This window comes from Lethenteron reissneri, chromosome 45 (genome assembly GCF_015708825.2).
Source record: "Lethenteron reissneri isolate LAM-NWPU_2019-01 chromosome 45, ASM1570882v1, whole genome shotgun sequence".
Classification (NCBI taxonomy): Eukaryota; Metazoa; Chordata; class Hyperoartia; order Petromyzontiformes; family Petromyzontidae; genus Lethenteron; species Lethenteron reissneri.
Window position 1 is genome coordinate 2,768,174 of NC_083823.1, and position 17,838 is coordinate 2,786,011.

At 55.9% G+C, this 17,838-nt stretch overlaps 1 protein-coding gene across 1 annotated transcript; it reads right to left on the reverse strand.

Annotated features, from left to right (window-relative positions):
* Nucleotides 1-1,819: 1,819 nt before the first annotated feature.
* On the reverse strand, nt 1,820-16,911 carry LOC133353883 (sarcoplasmic reticulum histidine-rich calcium-binding protein-like). Its single transcript, XM_061570373.1, has 7 exons — nt 16,734-16,911; nt 10,212-10,312; nt 8,099-8,155; nt 6,450-6,505; nt 5,936-6,102; nt 4,967-5,360; nt 1,820-4,576 (listed from the first exon to the last, which is right to left on the reverse strand). The coding sequence occupies exons 2-7, from the start codon at nt 10,270-10,272 to the stop codon at nt 4,397-4,399; spliced, it is 915 nt and encodes a 304-aa protein (XP_061426357.1). The 5' UTR covers nt 10,273-10,312; nt 16,734-16,911; the 3' UTR covers nt 1,820-4,396.
* Between the last annotated feature and the right edge of the window lie 927 nt (nt 16,912-17,838).

Consider the following 17,838-nt stretch of genomic DNA (forward strand, 5'->3'; position numbering starts at 1 on the left):
GGCACGTCGCGCTGTGCTTAGCTCAACAAAGACAAAGATCCCCTGTATAGCCTGAACAGACTGTAGGGGCAAGTGCTGTTAGCGAGCACCTATGAAGGCCAGCACGGCATACGAGGGGGTGGGTGGCCAGCACCACGCCCGACCGCCTTTGTCTCCCCAGTGGCGATGTTTACACATCGCACCAGGTACTCATTTGAGGCTGAGTCGACCTAGGGGAGGCCCAGGACCGGTTCAGATAATCGTCACTAGGTGTTGGCCGTGAGCGGGAATCGAACCCGGGTCGCAGCGCGCTAACCGCTACCCCACCGCTCCCCACAACACAAAGACAAAGATAGCCTGAACAGACTGTAGGGGCAAGTGCTGTTAGCGAGCGTGCTCCCCACAACACACACACAGAGACACACACACACAGAGAGACACACACACAGAGAGACACACACACACCGCCAGCCGACACGGGGTACACTGCGCACACCTGGACGAGTGGCTCCTCGGCCTGGCATCGCCTCGTCCTCTCCTCCCCATGCGGATGGAGTTCCCTCCACGACACCGACACGCAACTCAGGCGGTTGTCCACTGCTGGATGGTTTTGTCTCTCTCCACTGCACGAGGCAACGAGGCTGCAGTCCTCGTTGTCTTCGTCGTTCTTCGTCGACGTTCACAGCGGCCGCGGGTTGTCGCCGAGAATCGCAGCCGCGTTCATGCGCCTCCCTCGGGGCACTCCCTCCCCCCTCGGCTCCCTCCCTCCCCCCCCCCGGCTCCCTCCCTCCCCCCCTCGGCTCCCTCCCTCCCCCCCCGGCTCCCTCCCTCCCCCCCCTCGGCTCCCCCCCCTCGGCTCCCCCCCTCCCCCCCCTCGGCTCCCCCCCCTCGGCTCCCCCCCCTCCCCCCCTCGGCTCCCCCCCCTCCCCCCCTCGGCTCCCCCCCCTCCCCCCCTCCCCCCCCTCGGCTCCCCCCCCTCCCGCAGCTACCCCCCAGCTCCTCCCACCCTCATCCCCCACACCACCTCCCCCCAGCCTCCATCTCCCCCCTCCCATTTCCACTCCCCCCCAACCTCCACCCCCCCACATCTCACCTCACCTCCCACCTCCCCCCAGCCTCCATCTCCCTCCTCCCACCCTCATCCCCCACACCACCTCCCCCCAGCCTCCATCTCCCCCCTCCCACTCCCCCCCAACCTCCACCCCCCCACATCTCACCTCACCTCCCACCTCCCCCCCAGCCTCCATATCCCCTACATTCCCCATCTCCCCCACCTGTCTCACCCCCCCCCCCCACATCTCACCCCCTCATCTCTCCTCCACCTCCCTCGAGCCTCCCCCCCATCCCCCCTCTCCATCCCCCCCCATCCCCCATCTCCCCACCCCTCTCACCCTCCCCACATCTCTCTCCCCCCATTCCCCCCATCTTCACCCATCACCTCCGCCCCTCCCCTCCAATTTTTAATTTAACAAATACCATAATAATGATGATGATGAGTGTGTGCGTCTCATACTCCCTAGAGCCTTGAACATTGACGTCTAGATTTTTTTTATCAGGGCCTCTTCACGGCTCGGCTTCACGATCCGACACCCAGGCTCAGACTGTGAGCCTCCGACACCCAGGCTCAGACTGTGAGCCTCCGACACCCAGGCTCAGACTGTGAGCCGCTCGGTGGCTTATAAAGACGCAGGGGCGGCTCAGCCGTGTTCCTGGCTCAGGCTCAGCTATTGTGGGAATCCTGAGCGCCGTGGCTCACTTGAGCCAGAGCGGAGCCGGCTCCTTTGGGCTGCGAAGTGCAAATGGCGCGGACTAAAATAGAAAATGCAAACGAGGCTGAACAAACGAGACAAAAGGATAATCTATTGATTGGAAGGGTGAGGCGAGCCCAGAATCGTGGCAACTCATCAAACCACGACCCTTGGGATTAGAATCTCCGCGTGACGAGAAACACCAAAATCATCACAACAGAACCATCGGTTTCAGGCAAAAAAAACCAGACGTTTTCTGCAACGCACAAAGCACGCTGCACCTTCTTACGGTACAACAAAGCTCTTGGCCAAAAGCGTCATGCAAAAAAAAACCCACCAGCTCCTGAGGATCTGCATTGCCCAGGTCATACATTGTCTCAAGTCACATTTGTTAGATGCATTGGTAACTTAAGACAACGTTACAACGATGCAGTTCTTCAGGAACTAGTGGTTTTTTTTAAATCGCAGAATGATTACGGCCCGATAACTTTTTGTACACATGCAGTGTGGGTCGACGAAGCATGTTGATCAGACGGTTATGAACGACATTGTTGGCTATAAACTATGAACTATAAACTATTTTTTTTTATTTCACCAGGTAAGGCCCACTGAGCTGAGCTATATCGCTCCTTATTCAGAAGCGACCTGGCCACACGTGATAGCTCAACGAAGTGGCTTATCGCGTGGAAATGTATCGCAGCCAAATAGTCTCAACGCGTGTTTCTAAATGTGGAGGGAAAAACCGGAGGACCCGGAGAAAAAAAGATCCACGCGACCACGGGGAGAACACGCAAACTCCAAATATACAGCAGCAGGCGTCGGGGGTCGGAATCGAACGCCGCGACCTCCTGCATACCAGGCGAGGTAGTTAACATCTCGCCACCGTGGCTATGAGACGGGAAGGCTGACGGGTGATGAGGTGGAGAGGGGAGCGATTGCGAGCGACGTTAATGAGCCCACGAGACGGTGAATGTGTCGGGGCCATATACAGGGTGCTTCAAAAAAATGTGAACACTTACATGGGAATATCGTTTTTAATTAAAGAACGGATAATACTGGTAGGAACCATCTGGTTCCACCAGCCCACAGGGGATTATTGTGTCCGTCCGTTCGTCGTGCATCCAAAAATGGGAGGGGTGGGGCTGGGTGGAGAGGGGAGGGTGGGGAGGGGCTGGGTGGGGAGGGTGGGGTGGGGCTGGGTGGGGAGGGGCTGGTCACCCCGTGGTGCCCTTATACAACTCAACGTTTAACCTACTCACGCCGGCTTGTGCCCGCCCTCACAGTCGGCCATATTTGCGGAATACACCACGCCGCCGTTGACCCTGGCCATTGACCGAGCAACCCAACGTTCCTACCAGCTCCCTCCGCAGGAATGTGTTACACTGAAACATCATAACAAATGTAATGTTAGTAGCTTCAAGTCAAAGAGTCTCCACTTGTTCGCCATCGTTGTCAACACGTGCCTGGAATCTTCTCCAGGTGGTCTCCAGCGTCCAGAGGCGCATTTCTCGTGGTGTCGTTGCAAATTCTCGGAAGTGTTCACATTTTTTCAACCCCTGGCGGTGCACAGCACATGGAAACGTTGGATCAACGTCTCTGGGCCCAGCTTTGGCCCAACGATTCTGACCACACACCAATGGCCGGCTTAACGTTACTGGGAAGACAGAGGTGGCTAATGTGTGAGCAGCGTTGGGTAGGGTTACTTTTAAAAAGTAATCAATATCTCATGGTTGTTCTCACATTAACCCACTTGATTAGACTCCATCATTAGCACCCCTCCCCCGCCCCGCCTCACCACCCGTCAATTGTCAATTGTTCTTTTGACTCATTTTAGAAACATTCTTAACGACGAACAACGACCACAAATAATCAATCGGAACAAGTTTACCGGAAGTAATCCGACGGCACGGTGAGAGTGGAGTAATCGTAAGGGGTTGCCGGCACGCACCGGCCTGCTGGCAATCCGATTATAGCGGTTGTGGAGTGTGGAGTGTGGGTTACGGTGAGGATGTTGATGGCGGTGATGGTGATCATGGTGGCGGCGGTGGTGATGGCCGTGGTGACGTTGATGTCGTTGTTGATGGCAGTGGTGATGGTGATGGTGGTGTTGTGGTGATGGTGGCGTTGCGATGGCAATGGTACTGGTGCGGTGGTACTGGTGTTGGTGGTGGCGGCGATAGCAATTGGGATAACGGTGGCAGTGTTGGCAGTGGCAGTGAGAGCGGTGCTGGTGGATGATGTGTTGGTAGTAGTCGTGTTGGTCGTGTTGGTGGATGATGTGTCGGTGGTGGTCGTGTTGGTGGTGCTGGTGGCGGTGGTGTTGGCAGTGGCAGTGAGAGCGTTGACGGTGGTGGTGATGATGCGTCAGCAGTGGTCACGATGATGCGTTGGTACTGGTCGTGTTGGTGGTGCTGGTGGCGTTGGTTTTGCTGGTGGGTGGCGGTGGTGTTGGCAGTGGCCGTGTTGGTGATGCTGGTGGTAGCGATGGTGCTTGGCAGTGAAAGCGGTGATGGTGGAGGTGGTGGTGATGTGTCGATAGTGTTCATCACGATGTGTCTGTAGCGATCGTGTTAGCGGTGCTGGTGGTGCTAGTGGTGCTGGTGGTGCTGGTGGTGCTGGTGGTGTTGGTGGTGCTGCTGGTGGTGCTGGTGGTGGCGGTGGTGGTGGCATCAGTAGTCGTAGGGGTGGCGACTGTGTGGGCCGCGGGCGGCGTAGTAGGCGTCGTGCACGCCCTCTTGGTCGGCGTTGTCCTGCCGGCGGAATCGCCCGTCCACCCACACGCCCGGCACCCCCAGCTCCTCCATCATGCGCATGTAGCGGTCCTGGTATTCGCGCATGCGCTCGTACTGCTGCTCGGCGTCGCGCGGTTGGAAGAGGGAGGGAGGGAGGGAGAGACGCAACAGCAGCAGGAATAATTAACAGCAGCCGGAATCACGACAACGGCAGCAGCAGCATCATCGACGGCGGTGAGAGCGCCGCCCGCCGCCACGCCCTTGCGCCACGATCGCTGAAGGTCACCGACTTTTCCCGGGGAGGCTCCAACCGGACGCGCGTGTGAGATCCCGCGCAGAAGCTGTTAACCGCATCAGTATTTCTAGGGTCAACGCCGCCGGCAGTCTTAACCGGGGGCGGCCTTGCCGGATTCGAACCGTGAAAACCTCCGCGGCAGGGGGCCCGGGCTTCGCACGCAAAAGTCCCCCGCGAGCCCCATCCATTCACGACGCTCCCGTCTCACTCACTAGCTGCTGGTACTCGTGGTAGGGGTTGTAGCTGCGCGAGCTGGAGTACGGGTTGTACTCGTTGCTGTAAGGGTCGCGGTGGTCTCCGTACGAGTCCTGGTGACCGCCATAGCCGTCCTGGTGACCTTCGTGGGATCCCCGTTGACCCCCGTAGGGGTCGTAGGACTCCTGCTGCCGCCGCCTCTCCTCCTCCTCCTCCTGTCGCCGATCCTCCTCTTCCGCGCGCGCCCGATCTTCGTGGCCGTAGTGGCCGCCGCCGCCCCTGCGCGACTCGTCGTCATGGTCGGGCTCGCCGTAGTCCTGGCCCCTGTCTTGGCCGTCATCGTCGTCTTCACGATGACCTCCGCCCCGCTCTTCCTCCTCCTCCTCCCTGCCCCCGTGCCTCTCGGACTCACTGCAACATCGGGGGAGGAGATCGAGAGGGACCGGGGTTGGGGTGTCAACTCGGTCTTGAATTTTCAAGCCTTTTTATGTTTTTTTAACAAGGTCCTCCGTTAATTGGAAAATACACTCCGCAATGTAATTTCCCTGGTAAGTATCGATGCACTTTGAGGCCACATGAAGTGTCGAAACACCCGCTGGCAGGAGGTCACGGGGACAGACCCAGCAGCGCCACACTGGCGAGATGTTAACTACCTCACCTGGTATACAGGAGGTCGTGGGTTTCATCCCGACCCTGACACCTGCTGTATATTTGGAGTTTGCGGTGTCTCACTCCCCATGGTCACGAGGGTTATCATCCAGGCCCTCCGGTTTTCCCCTCCACATTTAGAAGAGTATTTGGCTACTATAAATTCCCACGTGATAAGCCACTTCGTTGAGCTCTCGCTTGTGATGGCACCTCTGAAAAAGCAGCACACAGCTCAGTGGGACCTTACCTGATGAAACAAAATAAACAAAATAGGCGGAACGAGATGACCGGCCGATGCACCACCACCTGTGCCCCCCCCCCCCTCCCCTTGTGCCAACCTGCTGGGCAGTCCTGGCTCCACCGGCTCGGCGGGACCCACGGGGTAGAACTTTGGCGCCAGGACCCCGTCCATCTCCGGCGGGGCCTGCGGGGGGTCTCCCCCGGCCCCCTCCGTGTCCGAGGCCTCCTCCTCCGCCGGCTGCCTCTTCATGCGCTGCAGGCCAAGCTGACGAGACGAGAGTGGCGGCGGGCCCGTCGCTATCGGCATCAGAATATTGATTTATATTGGAGGAATCAGATGAGCTACGAAGCTCTGTTTTTTGCAGGTGTCCAGCCAGGGGCAGCAACAACAAGGCCCCGGCGCATCGCCTTTAATTCTTAAACTCAGAATGAATAATGTGATGCACTACCTGGTTATTATTGTTAGCTGCCAAGTATAATTAACTTCACGTATCTCCCCACGATTCTTTGGCACCTTTTCAGGTTTAGTTTTACTTGCCGATGTCGCACGCTTCTATGAAGTTAGCAGAAAACTTTCGGTGAAGTTGATGAAATCGGAAAAGGTCGGCTCACCTCTTTTCCCTGCGGGGTCAGCAGTTGACGGAGCGCGTTCTTCGGACGTGCAGCTGCTGCAATCAGAACACGCGTCAACAACAACAACAACGACAACAACAACAACAGTGTCAGCTCGTAACGTCACACAGTGGGTCGCTCACTCTCTGGGCGCGTGGCTGCGTGGGTGGGGTGCGTGGGGTGTGTGGGGTGCGTGGGGTGCGTGGGGTGGGTGGGGTGCGTGGGGTGGGTGGGGTGCGTGGGGTGTGTGGGGTGCGTGGGGTGGGTGGGGTGTGTGGGGTGCGTGGGGTGTGTGGGGTGTGTGGGGTGCGTGGGGTGCGTGGGGTGCGTGGGGTTCGTGGGGTGTGTGGGGTGGGTGGGGTTCGTGGGGTGTGTGGGGTGCGTGGGGTGCGTGGGGTGCGTGGGGTGCGTGGGGTGCGTGGGGTGCGTGGGGTGCGTGGGGTGCGTGGGGTGGGTGGGGTGTGTGGGGTGCGTGGGGTGCGTGGGGTGTGTGGGGTGCGTGGGGTGCGTGGGGTGCGTGGGGTGCGTGGGGTGGGTGGGGTGGGTGGGGTGGGTGGGGTGGGTGGGGTGTGTGGGGTGCGTGGGGTGGGTGGGGTTCGTGGGGTGTGTGGGTGCGTGGGGTGCGTGGTGGGGTGCGTGGGGTGGTGGGTGGGTGGGGTGTGGGGTGTGTGGGGTGCGTGGGGTGCGTGGGGTGGGTGGGGTGTGTGGGGTGCGTGGGGTTGCGTGGGGTGTGTGGGGTGCGTGGGGGTGCGTGGGGTGCGTGGGGTGTGTGGGGTGTGTGGGGTGCGTGGGGTGCGTGGGGTGGGTGGGGTGCGTGGGGTGGGTGGGGTGTGTGGGGTGCGTGGGGTTGCGTGGGGTGTGTGGGGTGCGTGGGGTGCGTGGGGTGTGTGGGGTGTGTGGGGTGTGTGGGGTGCGTGGGGTGCGTGGGGTGGGTGGGGTGCGTGGGGTGCGTGGGGTGGGTGGGGTGTGTGGGGTGCGTGGGGTGTGTGGGGTGTGTGGGGTGTGTGGGGTGGGTGGGGTGGGTGGGGTGCGTGGGGTGCGTGGGGTGGGTGGGGTGCGTGGGGTGTGTGGGGTGCGTGGGGTGCGTGGGGTGGGTGGGGTGCGTGGGGTGTGTGGGGTGCGTGGGGTGCGTGGGGTGGGTGGGGTGCGTGGGGTGAGTGGGGTGGGTGGGGTGCGTGGGGTGTGTGGGGTGGGTGGGGTGGGTGGGGTGCGTGGGGTGTGTGGGGTGGGTGGGGTGCGTGGGGTGTGTGGGGTGGGTGGGGTGGGTTGGTGCGTGGGTAAGTGTGGGTGCGCGGGTGGCGGTGGGTGGGTGTGTGTGTGTGGGTGTGTGTGTGTGGATGCCTGTGGGTGGGTGGGTGTGTGGGTGGGTGTGTGGGTGGGTGGGTGCGTGGGTGGATGTGCGGGGGGGTGTGCGGGTGGGTGCGTGGGTGCACGGGTGGGTGCACGGGTGGGTGCGTGTGCGTGTGGGTGGGTGTGCGGGTGGGTTGGTGTGCAGGTGGGTGCGTGTGTATGTGGGTGCGTGCGTAGTTGGATCTCAAATTCACCCAACTGAGACAAACCAACCGAACGGCTAAGTCACGAACGGCTGAACCCCTCCCTAACAGCTGCCCTCCGTTGGCCGCAGGGGAAGTGAGAATGTGGGGACCTGCCTTTGCGCGCCGCCCCGTGCTGGCGTCGTGGCAGCGGTGCCCCCTGCACGAGCTCCGCTGCAACAGAGAAGCGAAGGGAACAGTTCGATTCAGGATCACAGTCACCGGACTAACGAGCGGAGATTTCATCGGACGCATTCCCGGTCATTCGCGTCACTTCGTGTGAAGGTGGTTGCGGCTCTGGCAACGCTTGCTCACGCCACTGCTAGCGGGATGATCTCCACTGGAGGGGGTTCCAGAAGGAAGGATGGCAAGACAAGAAACAGGATATGAACAAGGTCAAGAACCACGGATAGAGAGTGAGTGCAGACCCTGGCAATTCCACATTCCTCGTAAGAGAAAACCACGGATAGAGAGTGAGTGCAGGTATTGGAAACTCCACATTCCTATGAAGAGAGCCAGTCACGCCCACACACAACAACAACAACATTATTATTATTTTAACCCGAGCCTGCTATATGGAGCCACTGAATGGAATTTATTACAATTGTTGGACACAGTCGGGTGGGGGGATAGAGAGAGGGAATGTGAAAGGGGTTGGGCATTGGGGTAGAGTGGAGAGGGAGGCGAGGCCTTATTACGTAACTTGGCCGGTCTAACAGTGGGACCCACTGTGCGTTCGAAAAGTCCATGACCGGACAAAGAGGGGGCCGCCGCTACAGGAAAGGAATACCAGCGCTGTGAACATACTTTGTAAAAAATGAATAAACCTACCGTCGTTGTGATAAACAACCTAACGGCGTCGAATGGCGAGTGTTTGGAATAATATTCGTCGAGTGAAGACCGTGGAAAAGCGAGTTGGACAAGACGCACACTCAACACACCTGGGCGCTGGGCTCTCAGAACCATCCACGTGTCCCTACAGCTGGAGAATCACTCACGGGGATAGGGGGGGGGGGTGTCCTCGTGGTTGTGAGCCGTGAGTGGAGTGAGGAGCCAGACGGATAGTTCTTCCAAACTGGGATGACAGCCTCGGGACAGCGATGATGACGATGGTGGTTGTGGCGATGATGATGGTGGTGGTGGTGATGACGTTGGTGGTTGTGATGATGATGACGATGGTGGTTGTGATGATGATGGTGGTGGTGATGATGGTATTGACAATGACGATGGTGGTTGTGATGATGATGGTGATGACGTTGGTGGTTGTGATGACGATGACGGTAGTGGTGATGACGATGGTGGTTGTGATGACGATGACGGTGGTGGTGATGATGGCGATGGTGGTGGTGGTATTGATGTTGGTGGTTGTGATGATGACGATGGTGGTGATGAAGATGACGATGACGACGTACCACGTGCACTTCAAGGAAGCCACGTAGAGAAATAACCACAGCTTGGAGGACAAAAGCCCGCTCACGACTCTGTGTGTGTGTCAGCGCACAGACTCGTATGTCACCGCACGTACGCGGCTCGCACGCATGTGGAAGCACTTATCCCACGATGCTCCGCACAAATTACCCTGTCCAGTGTAAGCAGAGGGAGTTGATTTATATGATTATGCGAAAAAGGGCCCTGTCTGCTCAATGTCCCCGGTGGCAAAAATGAGTCGCTGTGTTCAGACTCAAATAGGGGGGCTCGCTTTGGGTTCAGTGTGTCACGTGTCACTTTTAATATGGCCTGCAGCCGGGCGATGTTGATATAAATGCGGAACGAAACTGTGTTTGTGTACAATATTACGTAATTATCGACGTTATTTTTTTTTTATTCGCTGTCTGTAAAAGTTTGCACTCGAACGTTCTTTCGGTAAAGTCATGTAGAAGGGAAATAATAAAATAATATAAATGTAAAAAATAAAAATTCTCACGTTTCGACTGCAACACAAGCAATCATCATCAGGTGTGAAATCCACAGCAAAAAAAAAAGTCGTGAGAATTTTTATTGTTTAATATTTTTATTATTTTATTATTTCCCTTCTACGTGATGACTTTACCGAAAGAACCAAGAATATGGATCCCTGCAGTCACGAAAGTTTTAAATCAAAAGACGTGTCCACCCTTTAAAACAGAAACTTGCGGGCCGAAGACAACCCCCCCCCCCATCTCTCCCTGTCCCCCCCCCCATCTCTCCCTGCCCCCCCCCACCCCCCCAACGTTTTGGATGCGCCACTGACCAGGAATCAACGTGGAGAAGAGCACCAGGAAGGCGACGAGGATCACCGAGGGCACCTCCATCGTCGGCCGTCCGGTGATGCTGGAACCTTCGTGACCGCACCTGCGGTGAACAACGTTGACTTGCTGCTACATCGTCACTCGCAAGGGCCCCCCCCCCCCGCCCCCCCTCCCCCCAAACTGGACACATTTATTAATTTATTTCCAGTCGTTTATAATAAAGATGAAAACTATATTAATAATATACACCCGCAATGCAGGAGTCAAATTTTGCACACGACAACCGCTCACCCTGATCAGTATACACTCTCATCAACATGAAATGAATACCAGCTCTAGCATCCTGTTGTCTTATGGCAACCGGACTGGTCCACGTCATAGGAATGTGGAATGTCCACCACTGGCTCGGGGCCACCAATGTAGACGAGGGCCACGGCACGTGATGCTGCTCGGTATTCGGTTTCTGGCTTCGCTTATAATCGTGGCATGAGTTGGTTGAAATATTCTAACGCTTCTACCAGATTTGTCGTTGGCGTCGTGTGAACGGTCAGACGAGGCTTCCTGGTGCCCTGCAAGCAGGGGGGGGGGGGTGCCCTGGCCGCCCCCCCTGGTGGCCAACGCTACGAGTTGGGGGGGTGGGGGGGGGGCCTTGACGACCACCGTGAGATTATAACGTGGGACCTTTTTTGCCAGAATCAAAGCACGAAACGAAACGGTGTATCATCCGTGTGGAAATTTACAGCGCCCAGACACTCTAGACACGTGTTTCTAATATTGTCTTTATATAGCCTCTTACATTATATGTACCTACATAACACTGTGCCAAAGTCAAGTCTGCAACTATATATCAATGGGTCTGTGTAGAAGCCAGCGGGTTTCTTTACAAATCTGTGTAACATCTACAGGCCTCTGCGCAAGTCAATTGGCGCCCTTGCTTACATCTCATCAAATCTCCAGGTATTAAAAAAATAAGAATACTGTAGATGTTACCCTTTCTAGCAGTTGTTAAGATGTTCAAACACCAAATAGAAACCTTTTCGCGAGGACTCGAGCGTAAAACAACACCGCCGCCACTTGTTTTCAATGATGCGACGACTCTAGATGATTTATTTTTCGATTTAAAGCTTTCGTGACTGCAGGGATTCATCTTCTTGGTTCTTTCGGTAAAGTCACGTAGAAGGGAAATAATAAATAATATAAAATAAAACATAATAAAATACAATTCTCACTATTTTATTATGTTTTATTTTTATTATTTTATTATTTCCTTCTACGTGACTTTATCGAAAGAACCAAGAAGATTTGATGCTGCTAATCCTGCATAATGCACGGGCATAATATGACTTTGAAACCTCCCGCCCACCTCCTACGCAGTTCACAAGTAGTACTAATCCCATATCTGCATTTTCCATAAATATGCAAAATTCCTCTTGAAATGCAATTATTTTTGTCAAGGCGCTCTTCCCCCTCCAACCCAGCTTAAATATACGCTCCAAGCCTGGTGGTGTTCATTCAGACGCTGTCTTCCCGACAGACCTGTTCTTCACCTGAGGACGGCTGTCTGCGTTGTGGCCGCAACGTCGTGAGAATCATTTTATTATGTTTTATTTTTATTATTTCATTATTTCCCTTCTACGTGACTTTACCGAACGAACCAAGAAGATGAACCAAGAAGATGACTCTAGAGGAGCCGTGATTTACGAACCTCGGCACGACCATGTGAGACAACATAAAATATTGGAGGGGCCCCCGCCTGACCGACGGCCTCACCCCGTGAGCTGATGAATTTAAATGTCGCTACTACGTGCAGCAAGCCGATCTGCATGCTCCACGTTGTATGCACAGACAGGGAGGGAGGCAGGGCGATTATCTGGTGGCCACGAAGCGATGCGAGCCGCGAGCTTTTGGGGGAGGCTCGGCAACTCTGACTAAAAATGTTCCAAATGCCAAAACTATTTTTGCGTAACCCCCCACCCGCGCTTCGCTCCGACCCCCTTCCGACCTCATTCCTCGAGCAGCATCGATGCCTCCATCCGTGCCGAGGTGATCTGGGGCGAGAGCGGACTGTGTTTTCCTCTCCTTATCCACCACCACTACCACGCTGTTCATGCAGTCCCACACTCAAGTCACACCACCACCACTACCACACTGTTCAAGCAGTCCCACACTGCAAGTCACACCACCACCACTACAACACTCACTGGCCCACCCTCCAACTCACCCACGCCGCACACACGAACTCACATCACACTCACATCGCCCGCACACTCGCCCGCACAATCGCCCGCTCCCTCGCCCGCTCCCTCGCCCGCTCCCTCGCCCGCTCCCTCGCCCGCTCCCTCGCCCGCTCCCTCGCCCGCTCCCTCGCCCGCTCCCTCGCCCGCTCCCTCGCCCGCTCCCTCGCCCGCTCCCTCGCCCGCTCCCTCGCCCGCTCCCTCGCCCGCTCCCTCGCCCGCTCCCTCGCCCGCTCCCTCGCCCGCTCCCTCGCCCGCTCCCTCGCCCGCTCCCTCGCCCGCTCCCTCGCCCGCTCCCTCGCCCGCTCCCTCGCCCGCTCCCTCGCCCGCTCCCTCGCCCGCTCCCTCGCCCGCTCCCTCGCCCGCTCCCTCGCCCGCTCCCTCGCCCGCTCCCTCGCCCGCTCCCTCGCCCGCTCCCTCGCCCGCTCCCTCGCCCGCTCCCTCGCCCGCTCCCTCGCCCGCTCCCTCGCCCGCTCCCTCGCCCGCTCCCTCGCCCGCTCCCTCGCCCGCTCCCTCGCCCGCTCCCTCGCCCGCTCCCTCGCCCGCTCCCTCGCCCGCTCCCTCGCCCGCTCACCCGCCCGCACACTCACACAATCACCCGCCCACTCACCCGCCCACTCACCCGCCCACTCACCCGCCCACTCACCCGCCCACTCACCCGCCCGCCCACTCACCCGCTCACTCACCCGCACACTTACCCGCCCACTCACCCGCTCACTCACCCGCACACTTACCCGCCCACTCACTCCCTCGCCCACACACTCACCCACACAATCACCTGCCCACTCACCCGCCCACCTACTCACCCACCCACTCACCCGCACACTCACCCGCTCACTCACCCGCACACTCACCCGCCCACTCACTCCCTCGCCCACACACTCACCCACACACTCACCCGCACACTTACCCGCCCACTCACTCCCTCGCCCACACACTCACCCACACACTCACTCACACAATCACCTGCCCACTCACCCGCCCACCTACTCACCCACCCACTCACCCACCCACTCACCCGCACACTCACCCGCACACTCACCCGCTCACTCACCCGCACACTCACCCGCCCACTCACCCGCCCACTCACCCGCCCACACACTCACCCACCCACTCTCCCACCCACTCAGCCGCCCACACACTCACCCACACTGCCACACACCCGCCCACACACTCGCTCACACAATCACCCGCCCACTCACTCACACACTCACCCGCCCACTCACCCGCTCACTCACCCGCCCACTCACCCGCCCACACACTCACACACTCACCCCCACTCACCCACCCACTCACCCGCCCACACACTCACACACTCACCCACCCACTCACCCGCCCACTCACCACCCTGTGGACCACAATCCAATGTCGCTTTCTGCTCCTTCCCTCGCACCGCTCAAAATGTAAAAATTCCCTCCCGTCATCAAAATCTCCCCTCCCCCCCAAAACGTCTCAACAATCTTTTGTTCGGTTTAAGAAACGTTACTGGTTCCTTTTTTTTTTTTTAACAAACACAACCCACTTAAACAAAAAGTATACAAAGGCGAAGTTTACTGCTGACCAGTTCGGCGTCGTTGGGTTCCTCTCGTGCTCAAGAATCATCGATTATAAAACACAAAACAAAGACAAAGATCCCCCCCGTAATACCACAACAGACTGCTGGGGCAAGTGCTGTTAGCGAGAGACCTATGAAGGCCTTCACGGCACACGAGGGGGTGGGTGGCCAACACCCCGCCCGGCCGCCTTTGTCTCCCCAGTGGCGATGTTTTTGTTTTTACACACCGTACCAGGTACTCATTTGAGGCTGAGTCGACCTAGCGGAGGCCCAGAACCGGTTCAGATAATCGTCACTGGTTGTGTTGGCCGCGAGCGGGAATCGAATTGGGGTCTACGGGGTTCGTAGCGCAGCGCTCACCCCCCCCCCCGACACAACCCAGAGCCTCCCCCCCCATCACGGTACGCAATGGAAATCGTCGTGAAAATTTGGAAAAATGCGAGTGACCGAGCGAAGAGGAGGATGGGCAGAGCGCTGGGGGGATGGATGGGGCTTTGATCAGAATGGGATCAGAATGGGATCAGAGAAGTCTGGGGAGATCGGGGGTAGGGGGGGGGAATCGGGGGTAGGGGGGGGGGGTATTTTGGGTGGCGTGGGGCGAGGAGGAGGAGGGGGATGGGACACTTGAAAGGGTTTTTGGTATTCTCGGCTCTGACTGCCGTCATGTGGGCAGCAGACAGAGAGGAGGTGAGGGCGGGTGGCAAAGGCATTGCCGGCTACAGCCACCCGTCCCAACAGTCTATGTAGACTGCACAGTATACAATATATAGACTGTATAGCATATACTGTGTAGTATACATATAGACTGTATAGCCACCTCTCACACGACTGCCATACACAAAGCCGATGTTATTATTTATCCAACGCCGAAACGTTGTGGCCGAAACTTCGTGAGAATTGTATTTTATTATGTTTTATTTTTATTATTGCATTATTCACGTAGAAGGGAAATAATAAAATTTAAACAAAATAAAATACTATTTTATTATGTTTATTCACGTAGAAGGGAAATAATAAAATAATAAAAATAAAACATAATAAAATAGTATTTGATTATATAAAATAATAAAAATAAAGCATAATAAAATAGTATTTTATAATGTTTTATTTTTATTATTTTATTATTTCCCTTCTACGTGACTTTACCGAAAGAACCAAGAAGATGAATCCCTGCAGTCACGAAAGCTTTAAATCGATATTTATCCACACTGGACACATACACACACGATATAAAACTCAACATATATCAAACAACTCCGTGCCCTACAAAGGACACCGGCGACGTTTCGGTCAATGGCCCTTCCTCGTAGCACAACATGCGCGAAAGAAGTTCAACATGCACGTGCTTCACAGCACCTCGACTCTTGTATTTAAATGTCGCCTATTGCTGGACACGCGTTTGCTTTGACACGGCATCAAGATGCAGCCGTGGGGTGCTGTGAATAGGGGTCATTGTCCGAAACGTCGCCTGTTGTATACTGTTACTTGTAAGGCCACAGCGTTGCTGACGAATCTGTTGAGTTTTGTTTGTGTATTGTTATTTGTGTACCACTGGCAAAGCAGCAGCAGCAGAATTGCCACCAGATAGTTTGTTAAAGTTTCAATATTAAGTTTAGTTTTGTGTGTGTGTCCCCGTCTGTGCCTGTGTCTCCGTGTCTCTCTGTGGGTGTCTCTGTGTCTGTCTCCGTGTCTCTCTCTGTTGTCTCCATGTCTCTCTGTGGGTGTCTCTGTGTCTGTCTCCATCTCTCTCTGTGGGTGTGTCTGTGGGTGTCTCTGTGTCTCTCTGTGGGTGTCTCTGTGTCTCCGTGTCTAACTAACTGCAGTGTCTCCGTGTCTAACTAACTGCAGTGTCTCCGTGACGCTGCTGTATGAATTTAGATGAGTCGGCCCAACTCACCCTCAAATTAACCGGTTCGAACCGGTTGTATGCAACAAATTAACCAGAACCGAACCATTTTAACATGTTCCGAACCGTAATTATTTCAATCGGTTTTTGGTTCGACCGGAAACGAATCAGAAATAACGACGGTGACCGCGTAACCATTAAATCATGACAATGACGTATCATTACGATGTTGATGATTGTATATAACTTCTGTATTGTGATGATGATTGTGGCACTCCGATGGGTAATGATGAGTGTAGTACACCTTCGAAATGATGATGAATGTGCCATGAATATAAGATGGCGATGATGATCAGTAGAGTCGGTCATCTTTATTTAGCCAGTCGATGAATTAATACAAAACGAGACTGGCGAACTATCGTGGGCGACCTGGATTACACCATGAAGGACACGTCAAGAACACGCAACGATTTGTTTTATAAACATTTAAACGCAACAAATCTGGACAAAGTTTGACAATGATTTTACAAGTGCGTAGAAGGCTGAAAGGTGACGCAGGTGAAATTTGCACTTCACAAGTTGAGACGAACATTCGACAGTAACTCGTGGAACTCGCATGACATGATTCGAGTCAGCGACTTGTGTGGGATCATGTTGATGGTGGTGGTGATGATGGTGGTAGTGGTGATGATGGTGGTGATGATGGTGATGATGGTGGTAGGTGATGATGATGGTGGTGGTGGTGATGATGGTGATGGTGGTGGTGATGATGATGATGGTGGTGATGATGATGATGATGGTAATGGTGGTAATGATGATGGTGACGGTGCTGTGTGAGTCGTGAAGGCGGAGTGATCGCGGAAGGTGAAGAAAGAGACGACCACTTTACCAGAGGCCCGCGTGTCCGTTCCGAGCTCCCGCAGATCAAGGTCCGAGTTCGTGTCCGGGTCAGTGGTGGGTGAGCGCGTGGGTGAGTTGGTGGGTGAGTTCGTGGTCGAGGTGAGAGAGGCGCAGAGACGCGGCAGAAAGTGAGAGCGTTCAGCCTGGTGGGTGAGAGTCCTTGCCTACTGCAACTCCCCTTACACCCCCCCCCCCCCCATTCTCTCTCCCCTCCCCTCCCTCTCCTCCACCCTCGCTCTCCTCCACCATCTCCCCCCTCTCCCCACCTCTTCCCATCGCTCAACTTTTTTTCCGTTCTCCCTCCTCCCCGTCTGTCCCTACCTCCTCCTCTCTCTCGACTCCCCCCCCAGACTCCACTCTCTCTCTCCTCCCTCTCTCCCGGCTCCTCTCAACCCCAATAACGCCGCATATCTTCCATCTCGCCCCCCTCCCTCCCTCCCAACCCAACCACCTATCCCCGTCCAACTGCCCAAGGCTGCCTCCCATCTGGCATTCGTCGTAATGCGCGAGCGAGGCGGGGGCTCGAGATGAAGGGAGATATTGCGTGTGCGTGCGAGGAGAGCATTAGCCAGTGTGTTTGGGTTATTGTGGGGGCGCCGCGGTGGCTATAAGATGTTAACTACCTCGCCTGGTGTACAGGACGTCGTGGGTTCGATGCCGACTCTGACGCCCGCTGCTGTATATTTGAAGTTTGCGTGTCTCTCTCTCTTATCATCATCGTCATCACGGTGGCTATGAGATGTTAACTACCTCGCCTGGAATACAGGAGAGGGCGTATGTTCGATCCCGATTCCTGACGCCTGCTGCTGCTGTATATTTGAAGTTTGTGTGTTCTCTGCGTGTTCTCTGCGTGGTCACGTGGATCTTTCTACGGGTTCCTCAGATTTTCCCCTCCACATTTAGAATGCACATCATCACGCCTTTAGAGTGTCTGGCCGATAAACACAGCCACGCGACGAGCCACTTCGCCGATCTCTCATTCGTGACGGGCAACTCGCTTCTGATAAAGATCTACACAGCTCAGTGGGCAAATACCTCGGTAAAATAAAACACTGAGAGTCTTAATTAATTATGGAGATAATCCGCTGCCGTGC

What these genes read in the sequence shown, in the direction of transcription:
- LOC133353883 (XM_061570373.1), bottom strand. Translation starts at nt 10,272, where the DNA reads ATGGAGGTGCCCTCGGTGATCCTCGTCGCCTTCCTGGTGCTCTTCTCC. An exon ending in GCACGGGGCGGCGCGCAAAG is followed by an intron (nt 6,506 to 8,098) that starts GCAGGTCCCCAC and finishes TTCTGATTGCAG; the next exon opens with CAGCTGCACGTCCGAAGAAC. An exon ending in TGACCCCGCAGGGAAAAGAG is followed by an intron (nt 6,103 to 6,449) that starts GTGAGCCGACCT and finishes TCGTCTCGTCAG; the next exon opens with CTTGGCCTGCAGCGCATGAA.